The following is an 18,414-nucleotide window of genomic DNA, read 5'->3' on the forward strand; positions in this document are numbered from 1 at the left end:
CAGTTTCTTTTGTCGGAGCAGTTCTTCCTTAATGAAAAATAAATAGTGTCCACTGTTTCAGAACATCCTTTCAATCAGCCGGGAAACAGACGGACGGACGGACGGACGGACGGACGGACGGACGGACGGACGGACGGACGGACGGACGGACGGACGGACGGACGGACGGACGGACGGACGGACGGACGGACGGACGGACGGAGATACAGAAAGAAAAATATCTAATCTGCTCATCAGAGATGGAGTCATCTTCGTCCTTCAGCCTAAAAACACATCATATTCCCATTTTATTTTGAAATCCTCTCTGTTTCTTGGTCCAGATTTGCATCGCTTTACTCCCAAGAAATTGTCACAAAATGTCCTAAAACAAGACGTTAACTACTCTGAAACTCAGATTACCTACTGACGGTGACTGTATACAAGTTCTCAGGGTTGGAAATGAACTTTTTTGTCCAGCTGCCACTCAATAGATGACCATTGTTTTTTTTGGCTGGTGAGTGAAGTGAGAAAACCGAAGTCACGCCCCTCAACATAAAAGAACCACCTGTCATAGAGCTGAATGGACAACAACTGACGTCATCTTTCACATACCTCAGAAGCCGGGTAACATCAGAAAGAGGAGCTGACCGAGACATTATGTCCAGATTTGGAAAAGCAAGGACGGCATTTCTAAGACTTGGAAACATCTGGAAGTCAACACATATAACTAGAAATGCCAAGATAAAGTTATACAACAGCTGTGTACTATCTGTCCTTCTATATGGTGCTGAGTGCTGGAGAATGACTGAAAGAGACATAAAGGCAAGCTTTCCAGCTTTCACAATACCTTCCTCAGAAAGATCATGAGGATATTCTGGCCTATAGGAAGATTACAAATCTCCGGTGTCTCCTCTGTTCCTTCTGACCGCGGTCGGGAGGCTGATCCAGGAAAAGTTAACACTAGGATCAGCGTTGATTCATGGAGAGACCTTCGTCTGGTCAGCTAACATTACTGCCAAGCAGCTGAAATATAGAGTGATATTGTGCTTTTAGATGTCAGTCACATTAAGGCTCGGGCGAGGACTTGCGCGAGCAACAGGACGCTGACTGTCGTTGACTTAACGGCCACAGGTGTCACTGTTAACAAGCAAATGTTGATCCTTCCAATGAGTCCCTTTAATGGACTTGCATTTATACAGCGCCTTTCTAGTCTTCTAACCACTCAAAGCAACAACTGATGTAGAAATTGAAGCTTGTTTTCCTGCTAAAAGACACTTGATTTCCTAACTTGTAAAACCTTTTACAGAGTCGGTGATGAAACTACAACAACAGCTCTACCTCTACGTCCAACCAGTCAGAGAAAGCTGGAGGAGAAACAGTCAAAGTCAAAGTGTGGAAGTAGAACCAAACTCATTTCTCAACTCTCCAGGCGTCTGCTCGTTAACCGACCATTCTGCCGCCGCCACCGCCACTTTCCACCAACTTTCATCAAACTCCACTACTTCCTCTAATAATAATCACCTCCACCATATCCATGTTTAACAAGGTAATATGACACAAACCATCTGTGGCTTCAAAAAAAAGACAAGAAAAACAGCCACTTTACATATTCACTTTTACCATCCGCGTAATTAAATATTTGAGAAATATCAGGAATGGAAAATTAAAAGAGAAAAAAGCCCGTCGCCGCCACCGCTATCAATTTATTCCCTCTCTCAGAGTGCATTAGAAACGTCAGATTGCCGTTGGCAAAGACACAGAAAGAGCTGGCTGTTTTTTTTAAACTCACTTTATAAATTACATTTTGGAGTGCTTTGGCATGCTAATACCTGCTGCCACGGAGAGCAGACAGCGTTAATTATTTCTTATTGGGATCGGCAGCGATTATTTGCATATTTCATTTAGCTGTTATAGATGTTGCAGGTGGGAGGGAGGAGAGAGAGCGAGTGAGACACTTTTCACTTTGTGTCTCAACGACTTCAAAAAAAAAAAAAAAAAAAGATGGATTCACTGACCGCATGTGTTCAGAGGAACATTAATTTAAGCTGATTTCAGTCATTTCCATGAGCCGCTGCAGATTATTGGTGATAATTAACAACATAAGCTTTCAATATCACGCTGGCTCTGATGCAAAAAAGGTCAGAAAACAGTTTTAAGAACCTCGATGTGCTCCACTTTGTTCGGCTAAAACGGCAATTATAACGTCATTTATACTCAATTGGCTCCGATGTGAGGACAACAACAGCAGGAAGGCAAACTTTTTAACAGCTTAATGGAGAAACCGACGTGTCGTTTACACAAAAACACGTTGAAACTCGGTTCATTATAAAAACACGCCCACCTGGAGAGGAACTAGAGTGGATTAAAATACTTTTAAAAAATCATAATGTTTGGACAGTTAAGTTGACGGACTGACGATCAAACAGCAGAAAGTTGAAGTTGACAAAACTAGTTGATGATCTGGTCAGAATAGTTTCATTATTATAACATAATTCCATTAATCTAACAGAAAACGGTTTCACATTTATCCCTATTTGACTTTTTGTGTTCCTCTCTTGAACACTCGGTTGACTCCTGTTTAATATTTGTCCAACTTAATTTAATCCAAATAAGAATTTAACACTACAATTAAATATCTCAAAGTGTTGAAGTTAGAAAAAGTGCACTGAATGAACAACTGCACTGTTTTACTTGGACATTAAAACCAGACACATATCACATGTACTAACTGTCTTTGTAAATCTATTCAAATCTTTCTGACGACTACCTGTGCATATATGTGACTACAAGTCAAGCTTTTATCTATAAATGTCTGTGTAGACTGGAATAAGTGGAGAAAATCATGATTTAATACTCTGATTAATCCAACTACATGTTGCACTCATTTGAGTTGTGGTCACTTTTGTTGAAAAAGTCAATTTGTACTTTTAATAATGTGGATAAATAGACTTCTGATGATGATTTATACGACGATAGTCTCCGTCTCTCACCGTCTCTACCGTTGTTTCTGTGTAACTCCGCCGTGCCAACCAGCCTGGTGACGTCACAGGTTAGAGTATACTGCTACATGGCGGCGCTCTAGCCACAACAAATTAAATCTTCTTTTTTCTCTTAAAGGGACTGTAACTTTATAAGCGTATAAATGTACCGGGTCGAGACACATGCGCGTCATATTAAAAGTGCATTAAGTCCAATTCAGATGCATCAAACTACTTAATGTTGACTGAAAACTATTAACTTCTTCCCAAACAGATATATTTTTTGGGTCAAATATGAGAAACATTAACTTTTACTATAAATTCTGGTGGTGATCCACAAAATAAACCTCAGTCAGTATTTCTGGATAAATTACAGTTTAATAAAAATATGCAAAATATGAAGATTTGTTGTGATGATGTGATGATGTGTCCATAAAAACACTCGATGGTGATGAAGCTTCAATGTGACGTTTTTGAACAGTTTGTTTTTTTACTATAACTTCATTCATGGGGAGTTAAATATGTTAAATATCTCCAGACTTTATGCATATATTCCTGCAAACTTTCACCCTTTGATTTATTTTAAAGCGCTAACCTACAGTGTGAAACTCGTAACATAAAAACCCTCCAGCTGCAAACAGTTTTATCACTTCCCCAATGACCTGGAAACGCAGCTTAGCAGATCTTAAACCAGGGATTAACACCAACACTGAGATTCTGTTAACACAAATTATCTTGATAGAGTGTCACTGCGTGGTTAAACCAACTCCCCAAAACTTCCCCAACTTTAATCTTAATTTATGTAAAGTGCTGTGTGGTGGAGCTCCGGGAGCGGGACGAGCCGTCTGATTGGCTCGATCAGGTATCAGGCAGCGGTCCAACACTCGGTAATTTGATTTAAAAAGCTGGTAATAACCTGAGGTCAATATTTAAATCACTCAGAGGGGGAGAAGAGCCGCTCTGCGTGTTCGGGATGCTTCAATCTCCACGCTGAGAGTCGACCGGCCCCGGATCTCTATCACCATCCCCGTTCCTTCCTCCTCTGCTCCCTGAGCTCTTCCTCCTTTCCCTCGTGTCATCCTCCTCTTCTCTTTACCTTCTTCATTCCTACTGTTTCTCCTCTTTGCCCCAATAAAACATCCTCAACTGTTCAAAGTTTCCTCGCCGCTCTTTTGTATTTAAACCTCCGTGTGACACCGCTGACGTTAGAAGTCAGATCGAGGTTTGAACGCTAGGAAAACTTATTTTCTTATGAAAATGTATGTATGAGAAATTGAACTGTGGACATCATCATAATGTGACCGGTATCCAAAATGTAATAACCGAAACCAAGAGGAAGAACTATTGTGAAAAGTCTCCTTTGTGGTGCGTTCAATGATCCTCTGAGATTCAACGCCAAAACACAAATATGAAATCTTCTTCTGCTGAAACGATCAATCAATACACAGAAACTTAATCTGCAACAACTCCGATGATTCATTATCTGCTTTTCTCTGTTTTATGTGACAGTAAACTGAATTTCTGTGACTTTTGGACATTTGAAGACGTCACATTGAGCTCTCAAAACTTGTTGCGGACACTTCAGGGACTGAATGATTACTGGAAAAAGATACCTGACTGATGAATTTACAATTAAAGTAATCATTAGTTGCTGCAATTATGAAATCCATAAAACAAATGAAACGTAGTCATTACACAAACATTACATTCGAAGGCTGTTTCTGAAATTTCAACCCTGTTTCTCTTTACATTTTAAATAGGGCTGTTAAAGTTAACGAGAAAACGCAAATCTGTTTTAACGCCACTAATTTCTTTAACACAACTTGTGATTTTTTGTTTGTAGCGGCTCCGTTTTAAAGCTAGAGTGAAGATACTGGTATCATATGAAACTAGAAAACCTAATGAATCCATCGGTACCAACCATGTCATACTAGCTGGTCATGAAGGAGGTTAAATAACGCTCAAAAACTTATGCAACATTTTGGTGAGGAAAAACTGTCATGTCCATTTTCAAAGGGGTCCCTTGACCTCTGACCTCCAGATGTATGAATGTAAATGGGTTCTATGGGTACCCACGAGTCTCCCCTTTACAGACATGCCCACTTTATGATAATCACATGCAGGTTGGGGCAAGTCATAGTCAAGTCAGCACACTGACACACTGACAGCTGTTGTTGCCTGTTGGGCTGCAGTTTGCCATGTTATGATGTGAGCATATTGTTTTATGCTAAATGCAGTACCTGTGAGGGTTTCTGGATCAATATCTGTCATTGTTTTGTGTTGTTAATTGATTTCTAATAATAAATATATACATACGTTTGCATAAAGCAGCATATTTGTCCACTCCCATGTTGATAAGAGGATTAAATACTTGATAAATCTCCCTTTAAGGTTCATTTTGAACAGATAAGGAGCGTCACTGAGCGGGTCATCACTTACGAGTCCCACCTTTTCTCCATCTTATTTCCCTCCCTGCTCTCCCTCTTTCTTTTACCTTGATTCCTCCTCTCTTTGTCTATCCCCCACCTTGCTCCACTCCTTCCCTCCTTCCTCCCTCTCTCTCGACCCTCCCCCTGCTCTCCGTCTCCCTCTCTCTCTCTCTCTCTCTCCGTCTCTGTGTGGTCTGTAGGGTGAAATAGAGGCCTGAGGCCAACAAGCTGTCTCCACCAGCTACACTGATAAGACACACACACACACACACACACACACACACACACACACACACACACACACAGTCAGAGTCACCATACAAGTGCCAACAGTCACAATCAGAAATGTACAAGTGCCTCATGTACACACACACACACGGGCACGCACACACACAATCACACACACACACACACGCGGTAAACGTTATTTAACTCAGCTCAGACTGTATGAAGTGCCACCCAGGAGGTCACTTATCACCTCTTACCTGAACATTCCTCTCTCTCTCTCTCTCTCTGACACACACACACACACACACACACACACACACACACACACACACACTACATGTGTTCTTGCGTGTCAGACATTTTGAGGTATGCGTGTTTAAACGTGTGTGTGTGTGTGTGTGTGTGTGTGTGTGCGTGCGTGCTCAGGGCTGTTTGGTTCAGCTCTCTAACAGGATTTGTGTCCCCCGTGTCCAAAGGAACATGGTCTAATCTCGACCCGTCACCTCTCTCACACCTCAGCCTGCGTGACACGCCCCGACCCCCCCGTCCTCAGGGGAAATTGGTATGTTCCAGACTTCCAAGAAAATCACATGTATATACTGTATATATAAAATATACAGGGAGGCTCGCTGGATATTGTTATCTGTTGTTCTGATACAGGAAATCACCTGAAGTAGATGAAGATAGAGAAACATGAGATGTCAGATGAGGCTCAGATTCACATGTTTGAAGCCTCCCTCAGCTTTTTTTAAGATTCAAGAAATGTTATATTACTTATTTATCATATTATTTTTTAATTTTACCAGGCAAGACTGGAGCCAGACTTTTAGACATACAGAAGTTCCTGAACCTTAAAATTAAATAAATAAACAAAGTTATGAATATTTTAACTACTGGGACTTTCCATCATGTATTTAACTGTCATTTCTTTACACTAAATATCTAAATGCTGTTTCAACGTCTTCTCCACACTGCCAGGAATACAGTCACGGTGGGGAAATACTGAATACTATGTGTTATTTTTTGTTTACTGATATTTTTATTTTACAAATGTAGAACGGTCCGATTCTTTTCCCCCCAAACAACCCAGAAGAGATGACCTCAGTGTAGTCGTGTGGCGGTGCTGAGGTTATTAAAAAATAACGGCAAACACCTGTAACTCCAGAGAAAGATTCAGATTCAGGAGCCGTCGCTGAACACATCCATTCACCTTTCCAGTGTGTGTGTGTGTGTGTGTGTGTGTGTGTGTGTGTGTGTGTTACCAGGCTCGGTCCAATCCCCTGTAATGTGACAGACAAATCCCACTAAGCTGTTAAATATTACACTGCTTTCACACTCGTATTAAACACCTTTCTACCTCTCTGTGGCGCTCCCTCTCTTTCCGTGTTCACTCACCCCAACAAAACACACACATGCACACGCACACACACACACACACACACACACACACAACCTTTACCTTCATCTTCAATATGCAAAAAAAAAAAAAAACACTACAGATGTCACTTGGAAATCTTCACACATGCACAACAAATCTTTTATAATGCAGCGACACACTGTGAGGAGTCACATAACAATACTCTCACACGACACACACACATATAAACCCTCTTAGTGTGTGTGTGTGTGTGTGTGTGTGTGTGCGTGTCCTAATCCCCGGTGCTGGCCGTCTTGTCGGAGCGTTATATTTGCTGGTATCAGTGTATCTTCTCCTCGCCGCCTAATCCCACCACCCCGGCTCTGATATTTCCTGACATTTACATGAATCACCCCTCTCCAGACGGATGGACGGAGGGACGGAGAGAAAGAGAGAGAAGGGGGGGTGAGGGGGATAAGGAGGGGAGAGATGGAGGATGAATGAAGAGATGGGGGATGCTGGGAAAGACGCAAGAAGGGAGAAGACTGAATGTAAAGGTCTACGGGGGTTTAAACTGGAGAGGAGGGACGGATGCCTGGATGGAAGGATGGATGGAGAAGGATGACAAGGAAAAGAGGGAGAGGGACGGAGGGATGGGAAGCAGTGAACGATAAGAAGAAGACAGAGGAAAGGAGGAAGAACTAGATGCATAAAGGACAGATAAGAAAGGAGGGATGGAAAAGTTATAAAAGTTGTAGGAGGGATGATGACAGACAACCAGGTGGAGGAAAGAAAGATTAGGAAATGCACAAAGTCAGAGAGAAACGTTGAGGAATGTAAGGAAAAGGATGAGTGGAAGGGACGGATAGAGAAAAGAGTGAACAAGGGGAAGATTAAGGCAGCAAGAGAAGGACATGTCTTTCTATCTCTCCATCTGTTAGTACCTGTCGTGTCTCTTTTTCATTTTATAACTAATAAGGAGAGAATGCAGAAAGTCAAAAGAAGGAGGGATAAAAAGTCGGACACCTTGTCAGCGACATATGTTAACACCAATAACAACAAGCTCTTATGAGCACCCAGAGACACACACAGATACACACTATTACTCACCGGAGACTCATTACGGCCCAGCCTAAATTAATGACCTCACACCACACCTGTTGGTGCTATTAATTCATTGCGATATCAGCGATTAATTAATAGAGGGGACGAGATGAAAGCTGTTCAGGAAAGATTGAATGGAATCCAAAATGAACGGAAAGATCGGCAACAAAAAAACTCAACATGAGGTCCATTTACAAGCTTCATCATCCCTTAAAGGGAGAGACCATTTTCAAAAGAGTGACCTTCGATGCTTCACATATACGACACTTGAAAGACAAACTGATCATTCAGATATCTAAGACATTTACACAGACATTTTCAGACTTTGATCCAGTGAATATCTCAGTTAATAAACACCAAAATCATCTCTGTGTCTCCAACAAAAAGGCTAAGAATCCAAACTCAGTGACTCGATCTCCTTCACCCCATTACAGGACTATGGACAGCGCCATAAACGTCAAATTGCATCGCAGCAGTCAGCGGGAGACGGTGATGGTGACCAATATCGTTTGGCTCGTTTAAGTCTTGAGAATAACACAGATACAATTCAGGCTTTTATTCAGAGAAATCAGACTCGGGCCACGTTCCACGGTCTATACCAGAATGAGGATGTTGCAGGTTTTGTACGTTGCTGTTAGTTTAGGTTCGATGTTCAGAAGGAGGATGTTGCAGGTGTTGTACGTTGCTGTTAGTTTAGGTTCGTTGTTCAGAAGGAGGATGTTGCAGGTGTTGTACGTTGCTTTTAGTTTAGGTTCGATGTTCAGAAGAAGGATGTTGCAGGTTTTGTACGTTGCTGTTAGTTTAGGTTCGTTGTTCAGAAGGAGGATGTTGCAGGTTTTGTACATTGCTGTTAGTTTAGGTTCATTGTTCATAAGGAGGATGTTGCAGGTTTTGTGCATTGCTGTTAGTTTAGGTTCGTTGTTCAGAAGGAGGATGTTGCAGGTTTTGTACATTGCTGTTAGTTTAGGTTCATTGTTCATAAGGAGGATGTTGCAGGTTTTGTGCGTTGCTGTTAGTTTAGGTTCGTTGTTCAGAAGGAGGATGTTGCAGGTGTTGTACGTTGATGTTAGTTTAGGTTCATTGTTCATAAGGAGGATGTTGCAGGTTTTGTACGTTGCTGTTAGTTTAGGTTTGTGTTGTAGTCAAGACCACCCAAACTGAGACCAAGTCACGACCAAGACCAGATTGTATCGAGACCGAGACAAGACCAAGACTTTGAGGGGTTGAGACCAAGACCAAGTAGGGGTGTAAGAAAATATCAATACACATGAATATCACCATATTATGTTTTGCGATATTGATTCTCCAAAATGCTGTATCGATTTTGAATGAACCTCTATTCTGTATTTCGTAGGTTGTAGCGTGCTCAGTTTTAAAGGTCTATCTATTATCAAATATAAAATATAAAATTCTGTTATTTAGTTTTCATTCTTACCTTATTATTTATTATCTTACCTTATATATGTCATTTTTTTCCCTCCCATATACATAATCACATAAACACGCCAGCCATATTTAACAGATTTCCCCTGAAACACTCAGTTATCACACTAATTTAAATGTTTTCATTGTTATTATGACAATATCATTCCATTGCTTTGTTTGGTTTATTATGTTTTATGTTACTGTATATGACAAGTTCTGTGTGTCATCCTGTTTTCTTTGTCGATCCTGTATTTTCTATCTATAGTTTCTATCATTGTTGTATCTGTAAAGTCAATACGGATTTGTTTTTGCACTTCAATAAATAAAATAAATAAAATAAATAAAATTAAAAAATTAAAAAATTAAATAAATAAATAAATTAAATAAATCCAGCAGAAGAAAGTCATGTTTGTGAAAAGGGCCACTTGACTCGGGCCACAATCTGATGACAAACCAAAACCACAAGTTTTATGAAGCGTTATTATTATATAAAACTCTATTTGAGACTAAGTATCATAATATAATATCTTCCTCTATTACCCCGTTGACTAATACATGTATTTCTGTATCTACAGTATTTCATTCTTGATGTCTTTACATTTATCTAAGTGTTATGTACAGTTATGTATCAGTGCCATTATTATTAAACAGTGATGAGATTGTGTTTAGATAAATACGTCCAAACATGTTATATATATATTATATATATATTCTATTCAGCAGCAGCCGTCAGAGCTACCGTCCCATTCACTGAATTGAATGCTAACTATCTTACAGCCGGGTGTGAAATATGTCATTTGCTTCTGCTCTTAATTGCACTAAAAATGAAGATTAAGAGGATGAATTATTGATACAAGTTGGTATTTAATCTTTTGTAATGAATAGTGGATCCGCTGGTTATAAATATTGTACGAGGCTTCATAATTTGATAAATTTATTCCAATTTGCCCTTTATTTTGCCCTTTAGTCAAGGTTACGTTCATTTAAACACACACGCACACACACACACACACACACACACACACACACACACATATATGTAGATGCTAATAGACGTACTAAATACTGAAAAGCCTGCACTGAAACACACGACGGAGTGCAGTGTGTTTACCTACCCTCTGCCCTTGGTCATTCTTGTATCATCTTTTTTTACCGAGGTCCATAAACACACACACACATAAACATGATGCCCTTGGTTGACCTTGCAGTCTGCCCCCCGCCCCCCACCTCGGTGTCTGTGGCAGTAATTAGGCCATGCATCTGATTGTCATTAAAGAGCTCTAGCAGATAATGAACACACAGTAAAGCCACATTCAGGGATACTTGCTGCACATATTATCATTTATTTCCTCCATCGAGCCGTCTGATAGCTCCACATGGAGCCTCGCGGTGACATAGATGGACTTTCCTTGTGGTTGAACAGGCTGTAATGGAACCAAATGGTACCAAATGGTCCAACTGGTCTCAGGTATGACACCAAAACCACTGAGCTGGACACTGAGTCCCTACAGGATCACTTTGTCATAACTGTTGACCACAGCTGCAGCTTAATGCTAAAATAATGAGTCACATCCTGTTCTAGTTTTATCATGAGGTGCAATAGGTTGATACTTGAATTGTAAACCTTTAGTAAAGTGATAAATATGTGTTAATAACTGGTGTTGATCTGTAAAGTGTTGGTTGCTGCCTGGACATATATGTACTACCATTGCTGCATAAACACTGGCAGATCTTGCAGGTTTTGTACGTTGCTGTTAGTTTAGGTTCGTTGTTCAGAAGGAGGATGTTGCAGGTTTTGTACGTTGCTGTTAGTTTAGGTTCGTTGTTCAGAAGGAGGATGTTGCAGGTTTTATATGTTACTGTTATCTTAGGTTCGTTGTTCAGAAGGAGGATGTTGCAGGTTTTATACGTTGCTGTTAGTTTAGGTTCGTTGTTCATAAGGAGGATGTTGCAGGTTTTGTACATTGCTGTTAGTTTAGGTTATTGTTCAGAATGAGGATGTTGCAGGTTTTATATGTTACTGTTAGCTTAGGTTCGTTGTTCAGAAGGAGGATGTTGCAGGTTTTATACGTTGCTGTTAGTTTAGGTTCGTTGTTCAGAAGGAGGATGTTGCAGGTTTTGTACATTGCTGTTAGTTTAGGTTATTGTTCAGAATGAGGATGTTGCAGGTTTTGTACGTTGCTGTTAGTTTAGGTTCGTTGTTCAGAACGAGGATGTTGCAGGTTTTATATGTTACTGTTAGCTTAGGTTCGTTGTTCATAAGGAGGATGTTGCAGGTTTTGTACGTTGCTGTTAGTTTAGGTTCGTTGTTCAGCTGCCCAGAACAGAACCGACATGATGTGAATAATTTAAAATATCACACAAGTTTGTGCAGCCGGCAGAAATAATTCAGCAGGTTCACACCTCAGTTTGTTGTTTGGAGGTTTTACGGATCAAAGCTTTAAGTGCAGAGGGAGATTCACACAGATAATGAATGGACTGTTAATGTGCTGCGGCCAAGCAGCTAATGGACACACACACACACACACACACAACACACACAACACACACAACACACGCAACACACACAACACACACTCACACACACACAGAGGTGGTAGCTGGCTAATGGCTGTCACTGTTGACTGATCACAGTGATCAGGCTGCTGCAGCTCTAATTGCAACTAAATAATCTGAAAACAACCAGAGTCAGGTCTGCTAGAGGAGGAGGAAGAGGAGGAGGAGGAGGAGGAGGAGGAGGAGGAGGAGGAGGATGAGGAGGAGGAGGTGGAGGAGGATGAGGAGGAGGAGGAGGAGGTGGAGGAGGAGGATGAGGAGGAGGAGGAGGTGGAGGAGGAGGATGAGGAGGAGGAGGTGGAGGAGGAGGAGGAGGATGAGGAGGATGAGGAGGAGGAGGAGGAGGAGGAGGAGGAGGAGGAGAGAACAACCAGAGAGGAGAGGAAGAGCGGGACGAGCAATAGGACACAGGAATAGGGAAGAAAAAAAACAAAAATCAACTTGATGAAATGAGACAACAGGGAGGGAAATCTGATGAAAGACGGATGGATTAAAGTAAAAGAGAGGAAAAAGGAAGGTAGACAGGAGGGAAAGGAGGGAAGGAAGGAGTCAAAAAAGGACGGATAGATGCAAGGAAAGAACTAAATGACGGAGAGAAGCAGTAATGACAAGAAGGATAATAACGGGAAAGAAATACCTGAAGGAGGAAATAAGGACGGAAAAAAGCTAAAACAGGTCCTTGTGGTTCCTCGTAGCCGAGACCTGGACCAGGCGAGATGACGATGGAGGAAAAAAGGGTCTAAATCAAGTCGCCTGGGACCAGGTCTAACCGTCCTCGGGTCCCTTTAGGATCGGGTATCTATGTATTTATTAAGGCTGTCAAAGGTAACTTTAGAAAACCTAAAAAATCCCTTGGTACCAACCATGTCATACTAGCTGGTCATGAAGGAGGTTAAATAACGCTCCAAACTTACACTAAATTTTGGCGAGGAAAAACTGTCATGTCCATTTTCAAAGGGGTCCCTTGACCTCTGACCTCCAGATGTGTGAATGTAAATGGGTTCTATGGGTACCCACGAGTCTCCCCTTTACAGACATGCCCACTTTATGATAATCACATGCAGTTTGGGGCAAGTCATAGTCAAGTCAGCACACTGACACACTGACAGCTGTTGTTGCCTGTTGGGCTGCAGTTTGCCATGTTATGATTGGAGCATATTGTTTTATGCTAAATGCAGTACCTGTGAGGGTTTCTGGACAATATCCGTCATTGATTAGTGTTGTTAATTGATTTACAATAATAAATATATACATACATTTGCATAAAGCAGCATATTTGTCCACTCTCATGTTGATAAGAGGATTAAATACTTGACAGATCTCCCTTTAAGGTTCATTTTGAACAGATAAAAAAGAAGAAAATGGATTTTCTTTATGGAGAAAATGCTCTTTATGTATTAAACTTTCTTGTATTGCAAAAATAAAATAGAGGAGATGTTTGTAGAAGTCAGAAGAAGCAACCGGTGGAAGCAATGAGCATTCAATTAAAAAAGGATGGGAAGACAGCGAACAAACAAACAGAGCAATAAAAGAGGAAAAAATGTTTTTAAATCTGTTTTTTTCTCAGTTTGTATAAAAGGAAAGAAAAGGCCACAGATGACTCATGGGACATTTTAAACACACACTGCAGCAGCAGGAGGAGATGTGAATGACAGGACTGTTGCACTGAGAGAGACAGAAAGGGAGATTACATCTAATTAACCAAGTCCAGCCAATTAACCAGCAGCCAATGAGAACGGAGAAACCAATCAGGACGTTAATTGGCCGCCGATACAAACGTTACAGAGAAATTTACAAAGGACGCTGGGTAAATGTGTGTGTGTGTGATTGATTTGACTGTGTGTGTGTGTGTGTGTGTGTGTGTGTGTGTGTGACAGAGAGAGCGAGGGATAACAGGGATCAACCAGAGGAAATGGAAGGATATCAACCAGAGGAAAAAACAAACAAAGAACAGATGGACAGAATAACGGAGAGATTCGAGGATAAACAGAAAATAAAAAAAACAACGGTAGTTTTTTTTTTTACCTTGAGGCCGTCCGATGGGCATGGAGCCTGCCGATTGGCCGACGGGTCCCCCGAGGCTGCGAAGGGCTCGTACGATTGGCCGGTGTAGAGGAGGCGTGCCTGGATGCAGCGGAGGGAGCGCAGCATCCAGCCGTGTTGGCGCCGGATCTGCCGCTGGAGCTGATCCCATTGGGTGGAAACCATAAGGAGGATATCCTTCAGACCTGGAGGGCGAGAGACGTAACGGTGAGAGAAAGAAACAGAGTGGAGAAAGAGAGAGAGAGAGAGAGAGAGAGAGAGAGAGAGAGAGAGAGAGAGAGAGAGAGAGAGGGTAATTTCAGATGAGCTTGTCTTAATGTTATAACGAGGAACTTTCATTTGGTGTTGATTTTGGCGCCCTCTGTGGACAACAGCAGTAGTGTTTCTATGAGAACCACCCTCTTGTGTCGTAAAGTTTTGCAGCTGCCAGACTCCCTTTAGAAAACCTCTCATTTTACTGCAGGAGGGTGTGACACTCTACCACCGCTCCGTCCTGGTTCTGGTTTCTACCGTGCCTTCCTTCTGGGCCTCCAGCAGCGTGGTTGTCGGTGTTAGCTCCCAGGAAGCGGGCGGTGAGCTCCAGACCCTGCTGTGCCGCGCTGCAGCTTCCCTCCGTCTGCCGGGCCAATGGCACCGAATCTTCCCGTCTAAGTTAATGTACAGGCTATCCTGATCCACGTGAAAACCCTCCCAACTAACACCATCTTTGGCCGGTCCTATCTAGATCAGTGGAGGACCAGCGAGAGCAGCAAGGTAAAGCTCTGCTCCTGGCCAAAGGAGCCGCTGCTAACGGGGGCGGAGCTCTCCACCTCCCGCCAGAGGTCCGATTGCAGATTGAAGGCGGCAGCAGAGCCGGGTCTGGGTCTGTCCGCGGTGGGCTTGTTGCTGTCGGAGGATCTGCTGGAGTCTGAGCTGGGGCTCCTCGGACCGTACAGTGTGAGTTCTCAGGTCGTGGCTGAGGATTGGACCGTACAGCGTGAGTACTCAGGTCGTGGCTGAGGATTGGACCGTACAGCGTGAGTACTCAGGTCGTGGCTGAGGATTGGACCGTACAGCGTGAGTTCTCAGGTCGTGGCTGAGGATTGGACCGTACAGTGTGAGTTCTCAGGTCGTGGCTGAGGATTGGACCGTACAGTGTGAGTACTCAGGTCGCGGCTGAGGATCGGACCGTACAGTGTGAGTACTCAGGTCGCGGCTGAGGATTGGACCGTACAGTGTGAGTACTCAGGTCGTGGCTGAGGATTGGACCGTACAGTGTGAGTTCTCAGGTCGTGGCTGAGGATTGGACCGTACAGTGTGAGTTCTCAGGTCGCGGCTGAGGATTGGACCGTACAGTGTGAGTTCTCAGGTCGAGGCTGAGGATTGGACCGTACAGTGTGAGTTCTCAGGTCGAGGCTGAGGATTGGACCGTACAGTGTGAGTTCTCAGGTCGCGGCTGAGGATTGGACCGTACAGTGTGAGTTCTCAGGTCGCGGCTGAGGATTGGACCGTACAGTGTGAGTTCTCAGGTCGAGGCTGAGGATTGGACCGTACAGTGTGAGTTCTCAGGTCGAGGCTGAGGATTGGACCGTACAGTGTGAGTTCTCAGGTCGAGGCTGAGGATTGGACCGTACAGTGTGAGTTCTCAGGTCGCGGCTGAGGATTGGACCGTACAGTGTGAGTTCTCAGGTCGCGGCTGAGGATTGGACCGTACAGTGTGAGTTCTCAGGTCGCGGCTGAGGATTGGACCGTACAGTGTGAGTTCTCAGGTCGAGGCTGAGGATTGGACCGTACAGTGTGAGTTCTCAGGTCGAGGCTGAGGATTGGACCGTACAGTGTGAGTTCTCAGGTCGCGGCTGAGGATTGGACCGTACAGCGTGAGTACTCAGGTCGTGGCTGAGGATTGGACCGTACAGTGTGAGTTCTCAGGTCGAGGCTGAGGATTGGACCGTACAGTGTGAGTTCTCAGGTCGAGGCTGAGGATTGGACCGTACAGTGTGAGTTCTCAGGTCGCGGCTGAGGATTGGACCGTACAGTGTGAGTACTCAGGTCGTGGCTGAGGATTGGACCGTACAGTGTGAGTTCTCAGGTCGAGGCTGAGGATTGGACCGTACAGTGTGAGTTCTCAGGTCGCGGCTGAGGATTGGACCGTACAGTGTGAGTACTCAGGTCGTGGCTGAGGATTGGACCGTACAGTGTGAGTACTCAGGTCGTGGCTGAGGATTGGACCGTACAGTGTGAGTTCTCAGGTCGCGGCTGAGGATTGGACCGTACAGTGTGAGTACTCAGGTCGTGGCTGAGGATCGGACCGTACAGTGTGAGCACATAAATCGTGAGCTTTGGCTTTACATCGCAAACGATCTACTCGTACAGTCGGAGTAGGAAGTACACAACAACATTTCTAACCTCGTAGAGTGTACGTCCAGCTGAACGTTAACAAAGTAGTTAAAAACTATGATCTCTCTTTCTCCTCCTTACTGTCTCTCTCTCTCTCTCTCTTTCTCTCTGACTGCAAAGACTTTGGAAAATATAAAATCATATTGAATATTTCTTTCCCAGTTTTCTGCCTGCTGGCTTTTTTTTTTTTCTTTCTTCTTTTCCATCTCTTCCTCTCCATCTCATCATTCTTTGTCTTTATCTCTCTCTCTCTCTTTCGGCTACATTCATATGAGTTCTCCTCTCTGAAGGTCAATCTGTTAATCCAAATATTAATAATGAATGGAACAGAGTTGGGGCTCCGTTATGGCCACCTGTGTGTGTGTGTGTGTGTGTGTGTGTGTGTGTGTGTGAGGATGTACCTGATTGGTGGGAGGTGATGACGGTGAGCAGCGCTCTGCCTTCCTCCATGATGCTCTCCTTCAGAGCGCTGTGACTGTCCACGTTCAGCTTGAAGCTCTGAAACACACAAAGATCATCATCAGGATCATCATATTTATATATTAAACTAAAGGAGGAAGGAGGTGCAGAGGTCTGAAAGGTCAGGAAACACAATCACAGAGGTAAACCATAAACATCCGTCTCATGAAGCAATAAGATTTAACTCACTTACATTTTCTCTAAGCTTCATAACGTTACTACTCGACTGCTCATTTAGTCGTTACTGCAAAACATCTCCTCAGTTAGTCCGTGACTTGCCATAAGTCGGTTTAGTTTATATGGAAGTTAGCCCGCTACAATGGTTGCGATGGCAACGGTAAACATCCTGCTACGTTGATTTTAATGGGAATGTTTGTCCTACTCCTGATTATATTTTAATAACTTTAAGAAGGGATACGACTCTGGTTCTGACTGGAGATTGAACTAGATTGGCTGGTTCTCTCTATGGAGAGGAGAGGAGAGGAGAGGAGAGGAGGAGGAAGGAGCGATAACGGAGAGAAAAAGGAGAATATAAACAGGAAAGAGGGAGAGAGAAGTGGAGGTAAAATAATAGAAAAGGAGAAATAAACGGACGTATGAATGTATGATAAACAGATGGATGGAGGCTCAGAGCAGCCTGAGGCGCTGTTGGAAAACACTCCAGTCAGATCTATGAACAACATTACAGCCTTTACTGATCTGATCCGCGTGGGTGTGTGTGTGTGTGTGCGTGTGTGTGTGTGTGTGTGTGTGTGTAAGCCTCAAGGTGCTCAGTCCTCAACACTTAACCACTTTTGACATCCTGCTGTGCTGCCATGGGAAATGCTGCACACTCATATTCTCAAAAACACACACACACACACACACACACACACACACACACACACACACACAGCTCTCCAGCCTCTGTTCTCTCGGTCTCACCCGTCTGTCTCGTGTTGTTTTTCAGTTTTATTTTCTACTTTTCAAAATAAAATTAACCGATATAAACTCTCCCGTAACAAAACAAAAAAAGACATGTTGGGATTTTTATTGTTCTCTGACAAAACTACAGAACACAGATAATAACAGAGAGGGACAATATGATGAATGTGATTGTTGTAGGATATGTATTGAAACAATTAAAACCATGTCTGTCCCCCCCCCCCCCGCCCCCCCGCTGAGCTCCTCTGAGTCTCATGTTATTTCCAGACTCCGTGTGCTTCTGTCTGAGACGGTCTGCAGTGAGCGATCGACGGGCGACGGCATCAGTCAACACATGACAAGGTCAGACCTCCACACCACCAATATTTATGGAGCAGGATACACACAGTGGAGACGGATGGGACGGCGTGTTTTAACCCCTCTCACACACAGAAAACCGGGACAAAAATAGAAAAGAAAAATAGATTTATATCAGGAGATCATTCATCCATTGATTAATTGTTCTGTAAATCAATCGACTCATCTGTAAAATGTAAAAAAAAAATTGTAGATAAAT

The 18,414-nt window shown here is 43.1% G+C and overlaps 1 protein-coding gene across 2 annotated transcripts in view; it reads right to left on the reverse strand.

Moving 5' to 3' along the window:
- Nucleotides 1–18,414, reverse strand: part of akap6 (A kinase (PRKA) anchor protein 6) — a 420,277-nt gene that overhangs the window by 325,757 nt on the left and 76,106 nt on the right. For both annotated transcript variants that reach the window (XR_012597348.1, XM_074661221.1), the window contains exons 12-13: nucleotides 16,877–16,973; nucleotides 14,082–14,284 (exon numbers count right to left, since the gene is read on the reverse strand). Coding sequence is in view for 1 of the 2 variants with exons in the window: in XM_074661221.1 (XP_074517322.1) it covers nucleotides 14,082–14,284; nucleotides 16,877–16,973 (300 nt within the window). In the remaining variant the exon portion in view is untranslated. The remainder of the gene's footprint in view (nucleotides 1–14,081; nucleotides 14,285–16,876; nucleotides 16,974–18,414) is intronic.

This window comes from Sebastes fasciatus, chromosome 15 (genome assembly GCF_043250625.1).
Source record: "Sebastes fasciatus isolate fSebFas1 chromosome 15, fSebFas1.pri, whole genome shotgun sequence".
NCBI classification, from domain to species: domain Eukaryota; kingdom Metazoa; phylum Chordata; class Actinopteri; order Perciformes; family Sebastidae; genus Sebastes; species Sebastes fasciatus.